The 18,390-nt window shown below is 46.7% G+C and overlaps 1 protein-coding gene across 5 annotated transcripts in view; it reads right to left on the bottom strand.

The window, feature by feature from the left end:
- LNO1 (Nuclear pore complex protein) overlaps nucleotides 1–18,390 on the bottom strand; it is a 171,740-nt gene that overhangs the window by 43,139 nt on the left and 110,211 nt on the right. For 2 of the 5 annotated variants that reach the window (XM_087384480.1, XM_087384479.1), the window contains exons 11-14: nucleotides 8,909–9,031; nucleotides 8,662–8,786; nucleotides 6,507–6,665; nucleotides 6,295–6,352 (exon numbers count right to left, since the gene is read on the bottom strand). In XM_087384480.1, the coding sequence (XP_087240606.1) occupies nucleotides 6,295–6,352; nucleotides 6,507–6,665; nucleotides 8,662–8,786; nucleotides 8,909–9,031 (465 nt within the window). Of the gene's footprint in view, nucleotides 1–6,294; nucleotides 6,353–6,506; nucleotides 6,666–8,661; nucleotides 8,787–8,908; nucleotides 9,200–18,390 lie in introns of all 5 variants that reach the window. The other 3 variants (XM_087384478.1, XM_087384477.1, XM_087384481.1) reach the window with 2 other exon arrangements.

Here is an 18,390-nt window from a genome sequence, read left to right on the forward strand (position 1 = left end):
CTGGTGCTGCGCCTCAATATGGTGCCCTCATGGGCATCTCCAAGGCCCCATGGACACCACGTGGCTGTTGGCCCTGTTTGCCAGGCCACGTGACTGTTCACAGCAGTCACTAGGCTGCACGGCACAACCTATACAGCCCCTAGACATTGCATAGGGCTCCACGAAGTACACAGCAGGCCCCCACCTGCTCCAAGCTCCAAGAAGGCCTCCACGAATTGCTGCCAGCACATTTTGGAACCACAAAACAGTGGACTGAAGAGGGGAAAAAACAGTTCCAAGAAAGCATCAAGAACATCCAAGAATTTTTTTGAGACCAAATGGGAACAATGGGCAGCCCACAGGACCAAAAAACATGCGGAAAGTAGCGCAAGTATAGTGTCATCTGGACCAAAGCGGAGAAAATAGAAGACAAGAATATCAAAGATTGCATATCAACAAACAAGGAGGTGTGTAGATTTCAGCATGCTGAGCTTGAATGCATGCAAAAAAAATTAGGGGGGAACAGGAATGATGAGCTCTCCAACCTATGTGCTCAATTACAAGATGACATGAAGAAGTGACAAGGGGAAATGCAAACGAAATGGCCAAAAGAGGTAACTCAAATGCTGAATGAGAAAACCAGCTCTCTTGCCTCCCAAATTGAGACTCTAGAAGTCCAAGTCACCACTTTCAAAGATGAGAATGAGAAGTTGAACGCAGGTGCACATTGGGAGGAAGGGCAGTTTCAGCCACCTATCCAAGAAGAGCTGAACCTTATCAAAGAACAAATGAAGCACTTCAAGGACACAAAAGGGACCTCAGAAGAGGGGAGTAAGCTCAATGATGAGCTGAAATCTGAGAATGAGCAGCTCAAGAAGGAAATGGCAGCCTTACAAGCCACTATGCAAGGGAAACATGCTGAGTTCGCACAACAAATCACGAAGGGGAAGGCAAAAATGCTTGCAACCCAAAAAAGAGCTCATTTCTGAAACCTTGAAAGAAGAAAAGAGGCGTAACAGCAAGGCTATGAATGTACTAGTAAGAGGCCTAACAGTGGGGGATACCCCCATGTCAGAGGCCAAGGCTTTATTTGAAAAGATGGGCGTCGACCTCACCTGTTAATCAGCTTGGAGAGTGGGTAGGCAAATGCACTGACAAGACTCATGGTAATTAAATTGCGGACAGCAAGTGATAGATCCACCCTCTTGGACATGAGGACCACACTGAAGGGCACCAAAAACTATTTGGATGATGACCTCACACTCCTACAGCAAGAGCATAGGAGGGAAGGGATGGTGTGAGTTACGGCAGCAAGGCAAGAAGGGAAATGGGCAGCCTACAGGGATGGAAAGGTGATTATCCAAGAGAGGGCAGAAAGAGGGGAGTGGGAAGGTGGAGTGAACAACACATGATGGTGTCAGACTCATGAGAGCACACAACAAGCTGAAGATAGCAGTGTGGAATTGCAATGCCACCCTGTGGTCTCACCCTGGGGGCTTCTCAGAGACACACACTAAAAGAGACCGGATCTTCTACACTGAGACACATGAGAGCCCTAAGAGAGGGCTGCCTACAGTGACAGGATATACGTGGGAGTCAGCCCACAGGAAGGAATTGAGAAGAGATAGCGGAGTACGAGGCTCCGAGGGGGTGACTGTCCTCTTCAAATCACATCTAAGACCGCTCATATCTGTGGTTTGGAGAGAGGAGCATCCACGACACGTGTGGATACGAATTCAGCTCCCAGATGCTAGACCTTGTTGGAGATATCGTAGTCAAAGAGTGTGTTAGTGTGTAGTACTAGGTGATCTAGTACTAGTCTATGTGTGTGAGTCTTGTGTGAGTGCCACGTGTCATCATGGGACTTATCCCATAAGCACTAGGTGCTAGTGTGTGAGTGAGTATCCTATATAAGGCTTGTACTTCACTTGTGTTGATATACTTGATGAATGGATGAAAGCCTTCTTCATGTCTTCATTTGAGCATTATTTCCTCACACCCTAACTCTCTCTCTCTCTCTCTCTCTCTCTCGGGGGCATATGTGATACAGACAGTACTCTACGGAGTAGAGGTATGGGGTGGGAGTATATCTCCATCAACGTGGAATGAGATAGAGAAAATGCAAAAGTCTTTCATTAGGAGGCACCTGGGCATCAAGGCTACTACACCATACTCTTTGTTACTCCTAGAAACAGGATGTATACCCATAGAGCTACATGCTCTGAAGAGAGTACTCAGATACATCACAAAGGTCAAGTGCATGGATAATGAAAGGCTACCAAAGAGAGCATGGAATGAAAGTCAGAAGCTTCAAAAGACAAACAAGGGCAAGATTTTGACATCCGGATGGGCACAGGACCTAAAAAAATGGTTCAAGAAGTGGGAAGTAGAAGAGTATTTAAACTACTCTTTAGAGGAGATTGATGAAGAGGCTTTTCATTATGACCTGCTGAATGCACTACACAGGAAATGGCAAACAGCAGAAAACAAAGATAAATTTGAGTACTATCGCACATATATCAACCCCGAATATTGGTCAATTTATACAGGAAGGGAGACAACAACGCAGAAGTACATATGTACACCTATAGCAGTGCATAAACGGAGGGCTTTAGCCTCACTTCGCACCCGATCACACCAGCTGCACATAGAAACAGGGGGATGGAAAAAGATGCCAAGGGAGAGTAGAATATGCCAACTATGTGATCAAGGTATGGTTGAAACAGAAGAACACATGGTAATGATATGCCCTCACTATGCACACATTAGGGAAGAGTTCAATCACCTCCTTGAGGGACATAACAAACTGGCTGATTTGCTGCATAAAGGGTCACCTTCAGCTTTAGGAACATTTGTGTATAAGCTCTTCAAGCATAGGAATCCACCTGAATCCTAGAAGGTGGTTTCTCTTTCCACCCTCCCATCTTCGGGAGGAGCTTTCATATACTTGTGATATTGTATTGCTCAGGTCCCATAGGCCGGTTTTGGTCTTCAGAGGACGATAATATATTCTTCTTCTTCTTCTTCTCTCTCCTTTCACCATGTTTCTAACATGGTATCAGAGCCACCTTCCATAGCTGCCCTACCCTAATTCGTTACTCTTGCCCTAACCCTAATTCTGCTTCAGCCCTTCTTCCTGCAACCTTAGCCCTGCTCCATTTCGTCCTGTTTTACCTCCATTTTCTAGCTGTTTGCACCCGACTAGAGCCTCTCCACAGCCTGCCTTCATTGCCGCCTCCATTCGGGAGTTTTTGGAGCTTTAAGCGCCCTTGACAGCCTATTACTTGCTGATCGGCTCATTGGGCCTGCACGTGGGAACCTTTGAGGGCTGTTTCGAAGTTCTCCTGAGTTGCTGCTGCATACCAGACCTTCTCGAAGCAATTCCAGCACTATAGCCGTTACCTGCGCACAGTTTCAGCCCCTCCAAGTGCTGCGAACTCATCAGCCTCCGCATTTTCGGAGGTTTGTTGTTGCTGTGTGCCTTTTGGAGCACCTCAAACCTTCGAATCTCTGCTACAGCACCTCGAAGTTGTCTTTGCTGAGCCATCTTGCAGATTTTGAGATCATCCTTAGCCGTCTTGCACACATGAGGGCTCCTACTGCATTTGTGACTCATTTTAGGGTTGCTGCTGCATTTTCGGGACTGATCCTAGCCTCCAGCTCATCTACAACAGTCGGTTTGCATATTGGAGGCCTGGTACTTCCTTTTGGCATACTCAAGAGAGCCGCCTGATCAGTTTCGGACCTGCTACAGCATTCAGAGCTGTTTTGGGGAGCCGACTTCCACTTCAGAGATCTACACTTATGTTTTGGAGATTGTTGGTTCTTCATCTTAGCTTGCTGCCCACCTTCAAAAAGTCTTCTTCAATCATGAGTTCTTTGTCTTCAAGTTCCATCCTCGTGGAGAAGTTTAAGGGGGAAGGTTTTCCCACATGGCAAACCAAAATGCAGCTTCTCCTTATGCGTGAAGGAGTTTGGGATGTTGAGGAGGATGACCAGGTTGAGTTACTTGATCAACAACACCAAAAGATTTGGAAGCAGCAGAATGCTAAGGCCATTGCCCGCATTGGTCTTTGCTTAGCTGACTCTCTCATCAACCATGTGGATTTCAAGTCAATAGCTAAGCAGATTTGGAGTCGCCTCGAAACTTTCTTTGGTAATAAAATCACCAACTCTAAAGTCTTCTTGAAGCTCAAATTTTATGATCTGAAAATGGAAGAGAATGATGAGTTGAGTGATCATCTAGCCCGGTTTCAATCTCTTGTTCAACAACTCTCAAGTTTGAAGAGTGTTCCTGATGATGAAGATAGATGGCCATCCTTATGAAGAGTATGCATGGCATTTCTCGCTTTGAACACACTCTTGAGATCCTTCATCTTGCCACTACCACGTTTGATGATATGGTGGCCCTCCTCATTGAGAAGGATTGTCACAATAAGGAAGCTGCTCTTGCCTCTCCTATTGATCATGCATTTGCTTCCACAAGCAAGTGGAAGACCAACAAGAACATTATTTGCAAGTTTTGCAAAAGGAAAGGACACATTGAAGCCCATTGCTTCAAGAAGAAAGCATAGGAACAAGAGAAGCATCATGCCAATCTTCTGGCTGAAGACGAAGCTGAACTTGAAGAGCCCCCAGAGGAGATACATGCAGCTACAGCAGAGGTTCATGGTCTCTCTCTTGACGACGAGGACCCATTTGACCAAGGTTGGGCTTTCTAGGCCCCTATGCTATGTGTGTTTGTGTTGAGTCACATAAAGGTTCTCAGCCTTGAGTTGTCCCTCTAAATTGAATGTATTTGGAGTCAATAAGAGATCCTCTGCCCTGGGTTGTCCCCCAAAAATGATTGTATTGTGTTTTAGTTTGGTTGATGGTATTGGCCACCCAGTTTAGAGTAAGGGGGGATGACGAGTGATGGTTTGCCCTTGCCGGTCACAAGCTGACTGAGAAGTCACTATCACACGGGAGGTATATGAATACTAAACCACATGTGGAAGAAAAGTGATTCTTTTCTGATCTAGCAGAGATGAATCAACCTTGTTTGGGATAGTGAACTTCCCTTTAAAATGATAGTACCGATGTGGCTTATTCTACACAAAGCAAACTGGATTAGTGCTAGAAGTTTACAGTTAGATAAACTGATGCCACTTGCAAAAGGCACAGACATTCTATGGAAGGTGTCTTCCATCTTTTCGGGCGTGTCCAACTGCTAGGAAGGTATGGAAATATATGGGGATGCATGGAAGGTCAAGAGAGCCATGTGCTCAATGATAAGAGCCCATGCTTTATGGCGCATTTGGATTTCAAGAAATGCTTTTTTCTTTAATGATATCAGCTCAACCCTGAAGCTTCTTTTCTAACATGATTCTACAAGAGAAAGACAACATAAGAGCAGCTCTATATAAATATCAAAAGAAGACATGGAAGCTAATCCAAGTAGACCAGAATCTTCGTTTGCAAATTCTCTCCTTGTTGGGTGCTGGCTTCTGCTAGCAAAGAATTTCTACAAGTAACGTTGATCACAACTGTTTTTTCCCCCTAATGGCATCCTCCCTGTATGGGAGAGAGAATGAAACTTCAATAATGTAATCTTCTTTTTTTGGAAATTGTATACAAACCACACTTTTAACCAACCCCCACACCATCACCTAGAAAAAGAAAAAGGAAAAAGGCAAACATGGAATAAGGTACTTTTGCAGGAAAAGGAAAAGGTAAAGGCACAAGCACAGGCATAGGCAGAGGTAGAAGATCACCACGAGAGAGAACCAGAGCTAGAGGCACACTGAGGATGCTCACGACACCTCTAGCCCAAATGCAAAAGAGCGCCATTTTAAATATGGGATGAAACTTTCGGTTGCATGGGTAGAAGATTCCACTTCACATAAACATGCCAATGAGTCACAGCTTTGCAATCACTCTACATTTGATTGCTCATTTGTTGATCACCAAAGCAGGTGGCCAATGAAGCAGGAGGCAGAGATGCTAGCAAAAATCTCCCAACTCATGTCCACCAAAGCAGGAGGCGGCAATGGTATCAAGGGCTGCTAAACTACATAATAACCAAGTATACCAGGATCTTCGTTTGCAAATTCTCTCCTTGTTGGGTGTTGGCTTTTGCACGAGTGTCACTTGAAGTTGGTCTCTCACGTGAGTCCTAGGGAGTGCCTCTTTGGTTAAAGAAAGTCTTCCTCTTTACTTTGGTTTATGTCACAATGAGCACAAATGAGCACATCAAACAGAGTCCATTTTATGAATCCAGAAAATTGTACTACGCACAATATACATACTGTCTCCAAAAAAATCAAACAACACAACCTTGCATGCTCTCGTCACGAAGATCACCGATGCTTTGTCCCTGCTCCTCCAATTCTTCCTAAGAAGTATAACATAATGCAACAAGTCAAGGCTACATAAGTCATGCGAACAGTGGAGGTCAACTTCTCAAATAAGGTTAGAAGTAAATAATTCCCATTTGACAAGATCACCAAAAGGATTAATCGATGTGTACTACTTTCAATATTCACAACCTGGAAGTCTCGACACTCTTTAGTTAATTTCTGGATTCCAGACTCTATGCCTTCCAACATGGACTTCGTGAATATTTTGTTCTGATCCCTTCTCATTCCATAGCTTCTGCCTTCAGTAAAGGCCACCAGCTCGTCAACTTCCTTTGCCATCATTTGAACCTAAAAGAAAATGGAAGCGGTTTTTAAATATAACATTGTGACATATGTCAACCGTTTCGATCTCACAAAAAAAGAACATTGCACTATGTGCTCCACTACAGGGAAAATGTTTTCAAAGTCAACAAGGCATAGTACTTGAAGTACCATTGTTTACATAATTTGTTTGGTGTCTGAAAAATGCAGAATTTATTTCAAAACACAGCATATAAACACATGCAGAATGAGTGCACACAGATATGCAAAGCTTGCTATAGCATCTCTTCTTGTGTCAAAAGCCTTTTAAAGTACATGCAAATTGCATTCAAAAACCGAAGTTCAGTTTAGCATCCATTCAAAATGCATACCAACTGCTGAGTTGTTAGCATTTCTTTGAGTAGGATCGGTAGGCTTGAACATTAACATATACAATCCATGCAGGTGTGAGTTAATAGGGATCTGCTCACGAAATTTCATTCAAGAAATTTGCCATGTCCAACAGTGTTCATTAACAATGCGGCACACGAGGTCTGAAGGAGAGCTTTGAGGATACTCTTTGCTGGGATTCAAGATGAGATGGTGGTGACCTGCGGAGCAGTGCAGACAGAGGACCTCCTTGCCGGTACAAGGACACCCAGGAGAATTCATCCTTCAGATTGGTAGGGCAAGAGTTGACCTTCATCCTTACTCTGGACTTCACAGTGACAGTGTGGGCACCTAGACACAGTCATAGATGGGAGCTGATAACGAGCATCATTGCCTTGTACATATAGGAAGCTAGATGCATGCAGGCAATAGAGCAGCATATCATATCAGCCTCAGAGACACTGGCCAGCATTTGGCTAGATATCATTCATACTCTCAGAGGTAGATGGGATAGACACCAGGAAGATTCGGACCGTGCTAGGTACACCAGGGAGGCTTTTATCAGTATATGGGAGCCAGTTCCTTCCTTAAATTGATAGATGGTCATATAATATGGCATTATAAACCACGGAGTGGCTATTTGTTCAGCCCTTTGTATGAGGTGATCCCCCATACCAGGGGGATATCCTTGTGTTTTTTATATTGCACCCTTCATTGGAAAGTTCTATTTGCCTTGGTGCCCATGTCAAGAAGAAGTTTATTAATAGAATTTTATTCTCTCTCTCAAAAAAAAGGCCTACTTTTATAAGTATATGGGAGCCAGGCCCTTTCCTTCGTTCAAATATGGTGGTATACTTTTGAGGTAAAGCAGCCGGCCAGGGGGATATCCTTATTTTGTACCCTTTATTGGGGAGTTGTGTGTCCGTGTCACTACGGAGTTTATTAATAGAATGTTCTCTTCTCTGGAAAAAAATGCTTAATATGCCTACTAATAGTTATGTTTTCTTTTCAGTCACATCTTGTACCAGTGTTGCGTCCTCGATATAGCTGATATGTGGTTGATATAGGAAATAGCATTTCTATCTCATTAGACCACAATCATAAATCAGGTGAGCCTATAAGTAAGATTTCTTCCACGATTTCCAGGCCCAAGTCCTTGACACTTACCTCTTTTTAAGATGCATTTTAAGGCTTTCCCTGGTATGTGATAATACTGTGTTACAGCAGTGGACCACAGAGATGCCAAGGAAAGCAGCATTCATTAGCAACCTCCACATTAGCTTGTCAAAGTGCATACTATAAACGCATTGTTCTTCTATGATATTACCCAGAACAGGGAATGCTCTTTAAAGCTCTCATATTCAATATTCAACGCCCTTTTTTATTGAACTACGCAGCGTATTTCCCATTTAGACCAATTACTAGCAAAGTAAAGCAATACTTGGCTGCAGAAATTTGATGAGACACTCACTCAGAAGGGACTATAGAAAACAAAAACAGGGGCCCTTCAATATTAACTGAAACAAAGGCAATGAAGATTGAACTCAACACCAGTCAATGGATTTTTTGTGCTTTAGATGTAAAAGTTTTAAGGCTTTGTAGAAGTAGAGAGAGAGAGCCAAGAAACAGTTTTTTAACACAAACACAGAAATACCTTGTCAAGCTCCTTGACAAAATTGGACTCAATTCCTGGTACAGCAGATCCGCGGGATTGTTTCTGCTCTGGATACCTTAAAGTTTCCAATGGCTGTGCCAGATCCTTCTTGGTAATCAAATGTCCTGATAAGAAAGTAATAGAGATAAAGTTAAGTCATTACCTTCTCGGACTTTTTTGTAACAACCGTGAGATGGACAGACTGTTATGAACTCAAGTATAAACAAAACTTCTGCTTATTTCATACCTGTCTTGTTGACGTCTATAGAAGGATGTGAACTACCATCAAGGCTATACAACGAGGAGTTGGAGGAAGAAAACAAGGCCTTTGCCGAGCTCTGTGAAGTGTTGCTACTGCTTTCCTTACTCCCTACACCAAGTTTAGGTGAACTAACTATTCCCTCAAAACCACTTTTGTCAAGTTCCTTGACAAAATCGGACTGAATTCCTGATACAGTAGATCCACGGAATTGTTTCTGCTCTGGATACCCTAAACTTTCCGATGGCTTTACTAGATCCTTCTTACTATTCAGATGTCCTGATAAGAGTAATAGAGACAAGGTTAAGAAATACTTTTTTAAACAATTGTGATGGACATACTTCTTTTCTTTTTTTTCTTTTTTTTTTCCAAAGAAAGGAACCTTCTATTAATGCTTGAAAGATTTTCATACAAGACAGCAGCCCCGAAGGTGCTGAGTATGGAAAAAACCGGGAAAAGGCTGAAAGAAAAACCGGCCTGTTCCAGAGAAACCCAGCTCACTGCCTAGGGGATCTCTGGAACTGGGGCTAACAGCCAAGTGGGGGGGCTATACAGCCAACGAATCCCTCATGGAGTCAAGATGTAGAAAACACCTGCAGGCGAAGCCTTGTAGAAACGAGCACGCCTCTCGATAGTCGCCTTCTTGGAGCCTGGAGTCCCGCGCTCCCAGGTGGACCGTAGAGTGTAAATGATATCCTGCCATATGGCAACTAGGATAGCCGCGGGTGGAACCGGGTGCTCACCCATCACAAGACTGCAGCGAGCCACCCAAATGTTCCAAGCCATGACGCTGGCTACCACCTCCCAGACACTGTTCTCCTTAGTAGGAGGAGGAGCTAGACTGTCAAGGGGGACTGCCTCGTGGAGTGCGATCCTCTGGATGCTTTGACCCTGTATCCGGTAGGCTGGGGAGATCTCATCAATCTGAAACGCGTGTCCTCCCTCTTTCAACCAAGCCACCATCCCCCAGGTGTAGTCTCTATGAAGACTCTACATGCGTGGCATGATCCTGAGGGCTCCCATCCAGATCCTCGCTGCGCTACGACAACTCCACAGGCAATGCGGGATAGTCTCCAGGGCACCATTGGAGCAACAATGGCACTGCCCGTCCACTCGCATCTGCTCCAACCACGGTCTGATGGGCAAGCCTCCGTGGGCGGCCAGCCAAAAGAAGTAAGAGATCTTCCTTGCCCGCAAGCTGGACCATAACCGTGTCCAGAACCTGGATTGCACATCTCGGGGCACTCTCTGGGTCACCCAATGTCTCTCCCTCGAAGGGGTCCACCTCAACGAGTCCATCTGAAGCCTCCTGGCAATCCGTGTGGTGTAGGAAAAGAAGGGCACCTCATCCACCTGCTCAGCTAGGCCTCCCCTGGAGGGCCAAAACCACTCTCCCGGATCCCACCGGACCTCCCTCAGGGGTCTACTCTCCCACAGCCAAAGGCGCCATCTAGAGGGATCCTGCTCTGAAATACTGGGAGGGTCAATGTGCCACTCCTTCCCCAAACGGCCCACCACTCTGATCATCTACTAGTGTATCCCATCAAGACTCCCATCTATCTCGGGGTCACTCTCAGTGAGTGGCTGAAGTAGGTCTCCGGGTCCTACACGGAAGAAGCCGAGGTGCGTGCTGCCGCACTACATCAACATCCTCAAGGGAACACCATTACGAGAAAACTGCCACAACCATCTGCTGTCTCTCCAAACGTGAAGTCCTTCCCACCAGGACTCCGGAATGGCTAAGTCAATCTCGCCCATCCGCTGCCCTGCCCCCCGCAGATGCGCTAGGGCATCAAGCCTCACCTCTGTCTCCATAGGTAGTCTGCTCCAGCGGCCAAAGGACCCTGCTGGACCACTGTCCCACTGTGCCCAACCAATGTGAGTCCACTGTCTGAGCATACAGCCCTCCTGATCTTTTATCTCTGGGTGCCACATAAGGGGCTGGCGCTCAAACTCCTCTCTGCATCTGAGCGGAGCACGGATGAGACCCCCTGCCAGTCTCTGCCATACCTTGTGAAGACTCCTCATCAAGGGGGAGCCCTTCCCCGTAAGGGGGGCCTCTGAGAAGATCCATAGATGTGAAGGCTACCAATGTCCCCCAGTGCATGGGGTGTTCCTTAGAAGCCCTCGCTCTAAGAGGAGCTTCCAAGGCTCTGCCCCGGGGGTGAGGCCACGAACCACCAACTTGCCCAAAAGGGCCCTGCTCTGCATCTCCGGATCAATGACACCCAAGCCTCCAGTGCCTGCGGCGGCATGATCACTGTCTGCCAAGCTACTCGGGCCCTAGTGTTCCTCGTGTCCTAGTGATCACTGTCTGAACCTGCCCAAAGGAAGTTCCGTACCAACCGTCAGAGCTGCCCAATGCAACCTCTGTGAAAGCACCAACAGGAGGTGATATACCAGGCCGTGGCAAGAAGGACCTGGTTTGCCACTAAGGCGCGACCTGCTAAGGAGAGTTTGGGCGAGCTCCAATAGAGAAGCTTGCGCCGAACACTCTCAAGGACCGGGGCAATCTGCTGCTCTGCTGTAATGTCAATACCCACCTGGCATCCGAGGTATCTTGCTATCCGGCCCCGCGGTATCCATCTGCAGCCAAAGTCACTTCCCCATTCCCATATCTCCAGTGTCTCCTCAAAGCCTGTGAAGAAACCTATAGATTTTGTCCAGTTGATCCGTGCCCCCGAGGCCTCACAATAAATAGCCAAAGTCACTCCCGGATCTCTTGTGTCTCCTCAAAGCCTGTGAAGAAACCTATAGATTTCGTCCAGTTGATCCGTGCCCCCAAGGCCTCACAATAAATAGCCTGTGAAGAAACCTATAGATTTCGTCTAGTTGATTCGTGCCCCCGAGGCCTCACAATAAATAGCCAGTTGATCCGTGCTCCCGAGGCGCCCCTGACTCTCTCCTGACTCGCTGTGGTGCCCTCAACATACAAGGCCGTGTCGTCTGCAAACTCCGAGTCAAGTAGCTTCTCCTCCTGTCTGATTGGGAGCTTCAGCCCTATGAGACCCGCCACCTGTGATCTCAAATAGTAGCCCAAAGCCTCCGCCACAAACAAGAAGAGGAAGGGAGCAAGTGGGCAGCCATGGCAGACTGAGCGAGAGAGAGGATAGGCTTCGCCTATGTGTCCTCCGATAAGCATCTGGCTAGAGCTCCCTGCATATAGCGCTGAAACTCCTCATAGACTCCACCCTGTCGTAGGCCTTCTCAAAGTCCAAGAGAAGGACGGCCAACGGCTATGACTTCTCTCTGGACCAATCCACTGCCTCCTAGAACGTGAAGATGTTACCGAGGATGCTACGCTCCTAGACAAACCTAGTCTGTGTGTCATGGATGATGTCGGTAAGGTGGGGCCGTAGCCGCAAACTCAAGACCTTGGCGAGGATCTTGTATGCAGTATCAAGCAGAGTGATTGGCCTCCACTGTCGGAATTCTGACCTATCTCCCCCTTTCGGGATCAAACAAATCCACCCCCTCCTCAAAGACTGAGGGAGAAGGCCTGTGTCAAAAATCTCCTGGCAAGCTAGACGGAAAGGGGTGGAGATAATCTCCCAGAAGTTCCGAAAGAAGGCCGGAGTCAAGCCATCCTCACCCGGGCACTTCTAGGTCGGGAGAGCCTTGAGGGCTTCCCAGAGCTCCCAGCATGCAACTTCTCTCTGACATAGTGATAGTGAACCTCAATGTGCTTCGTGCGAGCATGAAACACAGGATTCTTTGCCACTGCTATAGCACTCTGACTATTCATTGCTATAACTGACATGATGGTGGTCATTCTGGATGTAGGAGCAAAAGTCTCCTCATAATCTATGCCCTTTTTCTGAGCATATCCTTTTGCAACCAGCCTTTCCTTGTACCGATCAATGGACCCATCTGGCTTTCTTTTGACTTTGAAAACCCAACGTGTACCTATGGCATTCTTACCTGGTGGCAAATCCACGACATCCCAAGTCTGATTTTATGAATGGCCTGCAATTCATCGTGCATGGCATTCATCCAATGCACATTATCCTTTGCTTCTTCAAATGTCTCAGACTCCTCCTCATCAAGAAGAGTACCTACGAGTTCTGCCAAGCAATGGAGCTTCAAGCTTACTCTCCCTGAGAGTCTGAAGCAACCAATGCGGGACTGTTTTGGCTGCGTGTATCTCTTGAAATTCTTGCCTGACAACTTCATCCACAACCTGAGGTTGTACTAATTCAGCTAGGGGCTGAATCTGTACATGTGGATCTGGCGGAGGTTGCTGTAAATTTTGACTTTCAGTGGGGGAACCAAATGCTATAGGAAGCATCCCCTCAAACACATCATCTAAAGAGGCTGGAATCTGAAATTCAGCATGTGTATGTGCAGAATTTTCAGAGAATATAACATCTCTACTAACAAAGATCTTGCGTGTAGCTGGATTGTAGAGACGATAGCCTTTGCTTTGTGAACTATATCCCACAAAAATGCATTTGAGTGCCTTATCTGACAACTTGTGTCTGAACTCCTCAGGCACGTGGGCATATGCAACACAACCAAAAACTCTAAAATGGTCCACTGAAGGCTTTCTCCCATGCCATGCCTCATAGGGAGTGATTGTCCTCAAAGCCTTTGTAGGAGCCCGATTTAAACTATAGTTGGCACACATGAGGCCTTCCAGCCAAAACCTGTGAGGCAACTTCTTACTTGTGAGCATGCATCTATCCATTTCCATGGCGGTGCGATTCTTCCGCTCAGCTTTCCCATTCTATTGAGGTGTAAGCCTCACTGTAAGCTGATGCATGATACATTTTTCTTTCAAAAAAGTCTCAAATTCATGAGACATATACTCCCCCCCTCGATCTGTTCGAAGTGTCTGCACCTTCAGTCCTGTCTCATTCTCAACCATAGCCACAAAGTGTTTGAAATGCATAAACACTTCTGATTTTGCCTTCAGACCATAGACCCAAGTGTAGTTAGTAAAGTCATCTATGAATGTAACAAAATAGAGATAACTCCCAAAAGCAGGTGTCCTCATGGGACCGCAGACATCACTGTGAATAAGCTGTAATTTTCGTGTAGCTTTCACTGCACCATCCTTTTTGAAGGGAAGTCTATGCATTTTGTCAAGAATGCAGCCTTCACATGCAAGAGGAGGAGGCGACTCCAAAGGAGGCAATGCATCAACCATATCATGCCTTTGAATTGTCATTAAGCTGCCATAGCTCATGTGCCCATACCTGGCATGCCATAACTCCGCATTCTGCATCGCAGCAGTGGGAGTGCTAACTGATAAAGCAAGATGGGATCTTTTTTCATATAGATCAAGCTGAAAAAGACCCCGATACAAAGTGCCAGACAACATCAAAGCATAGTCATTTTCTTTGTCTCTGACTGCACACTTGTCCATCAAAAACACCCTGAAATCCTCCTCTATTGAGTGAGGACACTGAAAGCAAATTCTTTTTTATCCCTGGCACATAGAGTACATCTGAAATTCTGAAATCTGTGCCATCAACGGATGTGAGAATAATGTCTCCCACTCCACACACTGAATAAGAAGAATTATTCGCACAAGTTACCTTCTTCTTGGTGGGTGAAGAATGCAGAGTTACAAACAGACTTTTCTTGGAAGTGATGTGCTTTGAAGCACCACTGTCAAAATACCAAGTGTGAAGTGTCTCATCAACACTAAAGGAGCATTCATCCTTTGAAGGATCGTAATTGCAAGTCAAGAAAGCATATGGGTCATCATCTTTAGTGGCTGTAATATCAGAACTACCCACTGAAAAATCTGAAAAGGAAGACAGAAAGGCATAGTGCTCTTCAACCAAGTTGGCTGCAACATCTCCTCCATCATGAGAATGTGGAACTGATGCATCTGACACAGCCATACCAGAATCCCTTTTCTTCTCTTTGGCTATGCACTTCTTGCACTCTCCAATATAATGACCTGGCTTCTTGCAAAGGTGACAGATGCCCTTCTTTTTCTGCTTATTTGTATCACCCTTTGCCTTATAAGAAGCCTGTCCAGAATCAGCTTTATGCTGATGTGTGGGCTGATTGGCATGTGGCTTTTGCTGCCCTTTACCCTTGGGCTTGAATTTGGAGAGCATAGCATGCTCGCCAGCCTGGGTTGCCATATTTCTGCGAGTTTGTTCCTCCTACAACAGAAGTCCTACCAACTCATGAAAGGAGAGAGGATTGCTGCCCCCCCTCAATGACAAATTCAGCGAGGTGTGGAAACTGAGATAGGACTCAGGAAGAGAGTTCAGAGTGGTGGTGATCATCTCTGAATCCAGAATTCCCTAAGGTCCTAAAGCTTTGTGAGGTGAGAATTCATGGAATCTCCCTCCTCCATATGTGTATGGGAAAGTTCTTGCTTCAGAAAGGAAACCCTGGCATCATTTCTTGCTGCAAACATACTCTCTAGTATCTCCCAAGCTGCCATAGATGTCTTGCATGACCGAATATGAGGTATAATGAACCTCTTGACAGAAAGAGAAATTACTGAAAGAGCTTGTGCATCTCTAGAGTCCCATCTTTTCTGTTTTGCTGTGGGAGCTCCTGGAGCGGCTGCTCCAACCACCTATGCTGCATTTATACCTCTACCCCTGCCTCCAGCTGTAGGAGTGACAGGTGTAGTAGCTGTATCTGTCTTGCTTCATCCCCATTGACATAATCCCAAAGATGTTTGCCAACCAAGATATTGCGAACCATGAAACTCCACAAGGAGTAGTTGGTGCCATCCAACTTATCCTCCTGTGTGAGAACCCCGAACACCTCATTGGAGTTGTTCTGAGCCATTTATACAAGAAAATATCAAAAAATACAGCAGACTGACCAAGTGACATCCCTTCCTGGGATATAAAATGCACGAGTAAAATCTACAAAGAAAAAGCTGCCCACAGTGACAAATACTGTCACAGCCTGTCAAAGGCTCAAAATGCACTTCAATTATCCTGCAAATGCTCTCCAAACCTGCCAAAAAACACTGCAAAATTTACCAATGTCTACAATGTCACTCAAAATGAGTCCAAAATTGCCTGCAAACTCCCAAATTGCTTTTTCACTGCAAAATTGCAACCCACTTGCAAAAGCCCCAATTTCTTGAGGGAAATTGCATCCAAAAGAGGGCAAATTAATTGAAAGCCCCGATTATGCAAGAAATTGCAGTGCAAAACCAAAAGCCCCAAATTTTGGGGAGAAATTGAGCTGAAATTGGGGCAAATTCACAAAAAGCCCCAAACTATACCAAAAAGGCCCAAATTTCTCCAAATGTGGTCACAATTGCCCACAGAATTCCTTGAATACACACCCAAACAATGGCTCAATGCAAAGAAAAACACCTACTAACTGAACTTGCACCTGTACGTCAGAGTTCGTGCTACCAATAAAATCCACCAAATGAGTTGGGATTGTACGGACAACAACGTATAGTTGTATGGTTGCTGACGCAATGTACGGCTGTACGATCTGGTACAGCTGTACAGACACGTACACCTCGAGCCTGTACGGACGATCGTACGTTGTACGGCGTCACATGTGCGAAACAAGTACAGACAACGAATAGTTTTACGGACTGTAAAGTGTGCAGTAGTACGGACAGATGATGCAGGTACGGGCTGCTGCTGTACAAATGTACGGACGGGACAGGTGCAGAACAATACAGAAGGCTGTCAAGCACCCGTAGATTCGTACGGCGCTGAAGCTGATGTAGATACGTACGGCGCTAAGCTGGTACTACTAGTACGGTACGACTATTGTACGGCTTGTACGAGAAACAGTCCGTACGACTGTACGGACAGCAGCGCAGGAGCAGCGTACGGACGAGTAACAGTGCTATTAATTGAACTGTAGTTGATGTATGGATGGAGCTAAAATCTGCAAACGAAGCTGGTCCAGGTGTTGGTCCGAGCTGCAAGAGCTTGAGCTGCAACAGAAGCTTGGGCAAGGAGCAAGAGCTAAGCAAGGCGCAGGTCCGGAAGAAGTAGTGGCTCTGATACCAAATGTGAGGAAGAGGAGAGTAAGAGAGCAAGAGAGTTGAACGTCGGTTTGCAACAGATGAAGTGACTGAATACAAGAAGAGGGAAAGGTTTTGTCTAAGTGACAAAACCTTATCCTTCACTAACCGTAGTTAGTGAACTAACTGTGGTAAGGGGGAAAAACCTCTAAAGAGGGAAAAGTGCCCCTAACCTACTTATTACATTACATTGGTCACTCCTAGAATATAATAATAATTCTAACAGGGGACCACTCCTCTGGACCTCTCCCTGGGAGAAGGTGATGGCGTCATCTGATGTCTGAAGCTGAAAACATGTGTTCATGAATCATAAGGATGTCCACTGCCCGTCCTACCACTACCCTCTGCAACTCCTGCCGGAGTATCAGGTGCTGCGGTTGGCTACGAACACAGTCGTGGAGCCCGTGTACGTTCCAACTCACTATGGTCCAGCTCATGAGGACGGGGGAGTCGGGAACAAGGCTCTCCTGTGAGTGGGTTCGTGTCCCAGAAAGACTGCTTTGTGTGATTTTGTCGGGGGTTTAGAGGGCGAGTAGTCAATATCTGGGCATCGCCGTACTAGTGTGAATACAGGCTCAATACCGATCTTCCGTGCCCACTTCATCATGAAGGAGGGGCCAGAGGTGTGCCTGCTCCACCTTTGCCTCCAGCGGCAATCTGATAACTCCTGTCGCCAAACCTCACCCCGACTCCTCGCGTGTGAAGCTCAACTGAAAGTTGACCTCTGCACCATGGACATACCAAAGGTCTAGTCCATGTGGCCCCATCCACTCATCCATCATGAGTGTAATCTGATTCCCCGAAATGGCATCAAACACCCCCAGGGACCATTTCTCCACCCCTATCAAGGCAAACGGAAACCTCCAAACGGGGTGTGTCAGATATCCCACTGCACTGATCAAACCCCCCTTTCGGGGCTGAAGGAGCATGAGCGTTACCTCCAAAGGTAGAGGATAAGAGTCCGAAACCTCCAAGTAGTTCCAAGGTCCTAACCTCCAGAAGTCCCGCGGTAAGGGATGCCCAGGCTGGAGGTTAAGGGCCGCTGACTGGGAAGACGAGCCTCGTCCCTCAGAATCCCTCCCTAAACGGGCCTGCTGCTGCGATGAGGAGGCAGAAGGGGGCGTCATCATTCCCTTGCGAGCTGGTAGGGGTGTCGAAGCGGAAGAACCTACTGCTCAAGTGGAGAGGGGGATAGCAGGTGGGGGAGCGGTGGGGACGCGGGGGATAGAGGGAGGGGGGCAGGTGGTGAGGGTGACTAAAGGAGGAGGGGCTGAGGGGGGGGGGAGGGGGCGAGGGGAACCCTGGAGGGGGAGGGGGAAGTGAAGAAGAAGAGGGGGGAGGGTCTGGGGGGGAGGAGGAGGAGGGGGAGGAGGAGGAACAAGGACCACAGAGCCCCCCTGCTGGTCAAGCTCGCCGGGGCTCTAGATCGGCTCCTCCGCGGCCCCCATCGGGCTAGCGCTTGCGGCTTCTACCATCGTCGCATCTGGAG

This window comes from Dipteris shenzhenensis, chromosome 14 (genome assembly GCF_047967505.1).
Source record: "Dipteris shenzhenensis isolate YYH24624 ecotype China chromosome 14, Dip_SZ_1.0, whole genome shotgun sequence".
NCBI lineage: Eukaryota > Viridiplantae > Streptophyta > Polypodiopsida > Gleicheniales > Dipteridaceae > Dipteris > Dipteris shenzhenensis.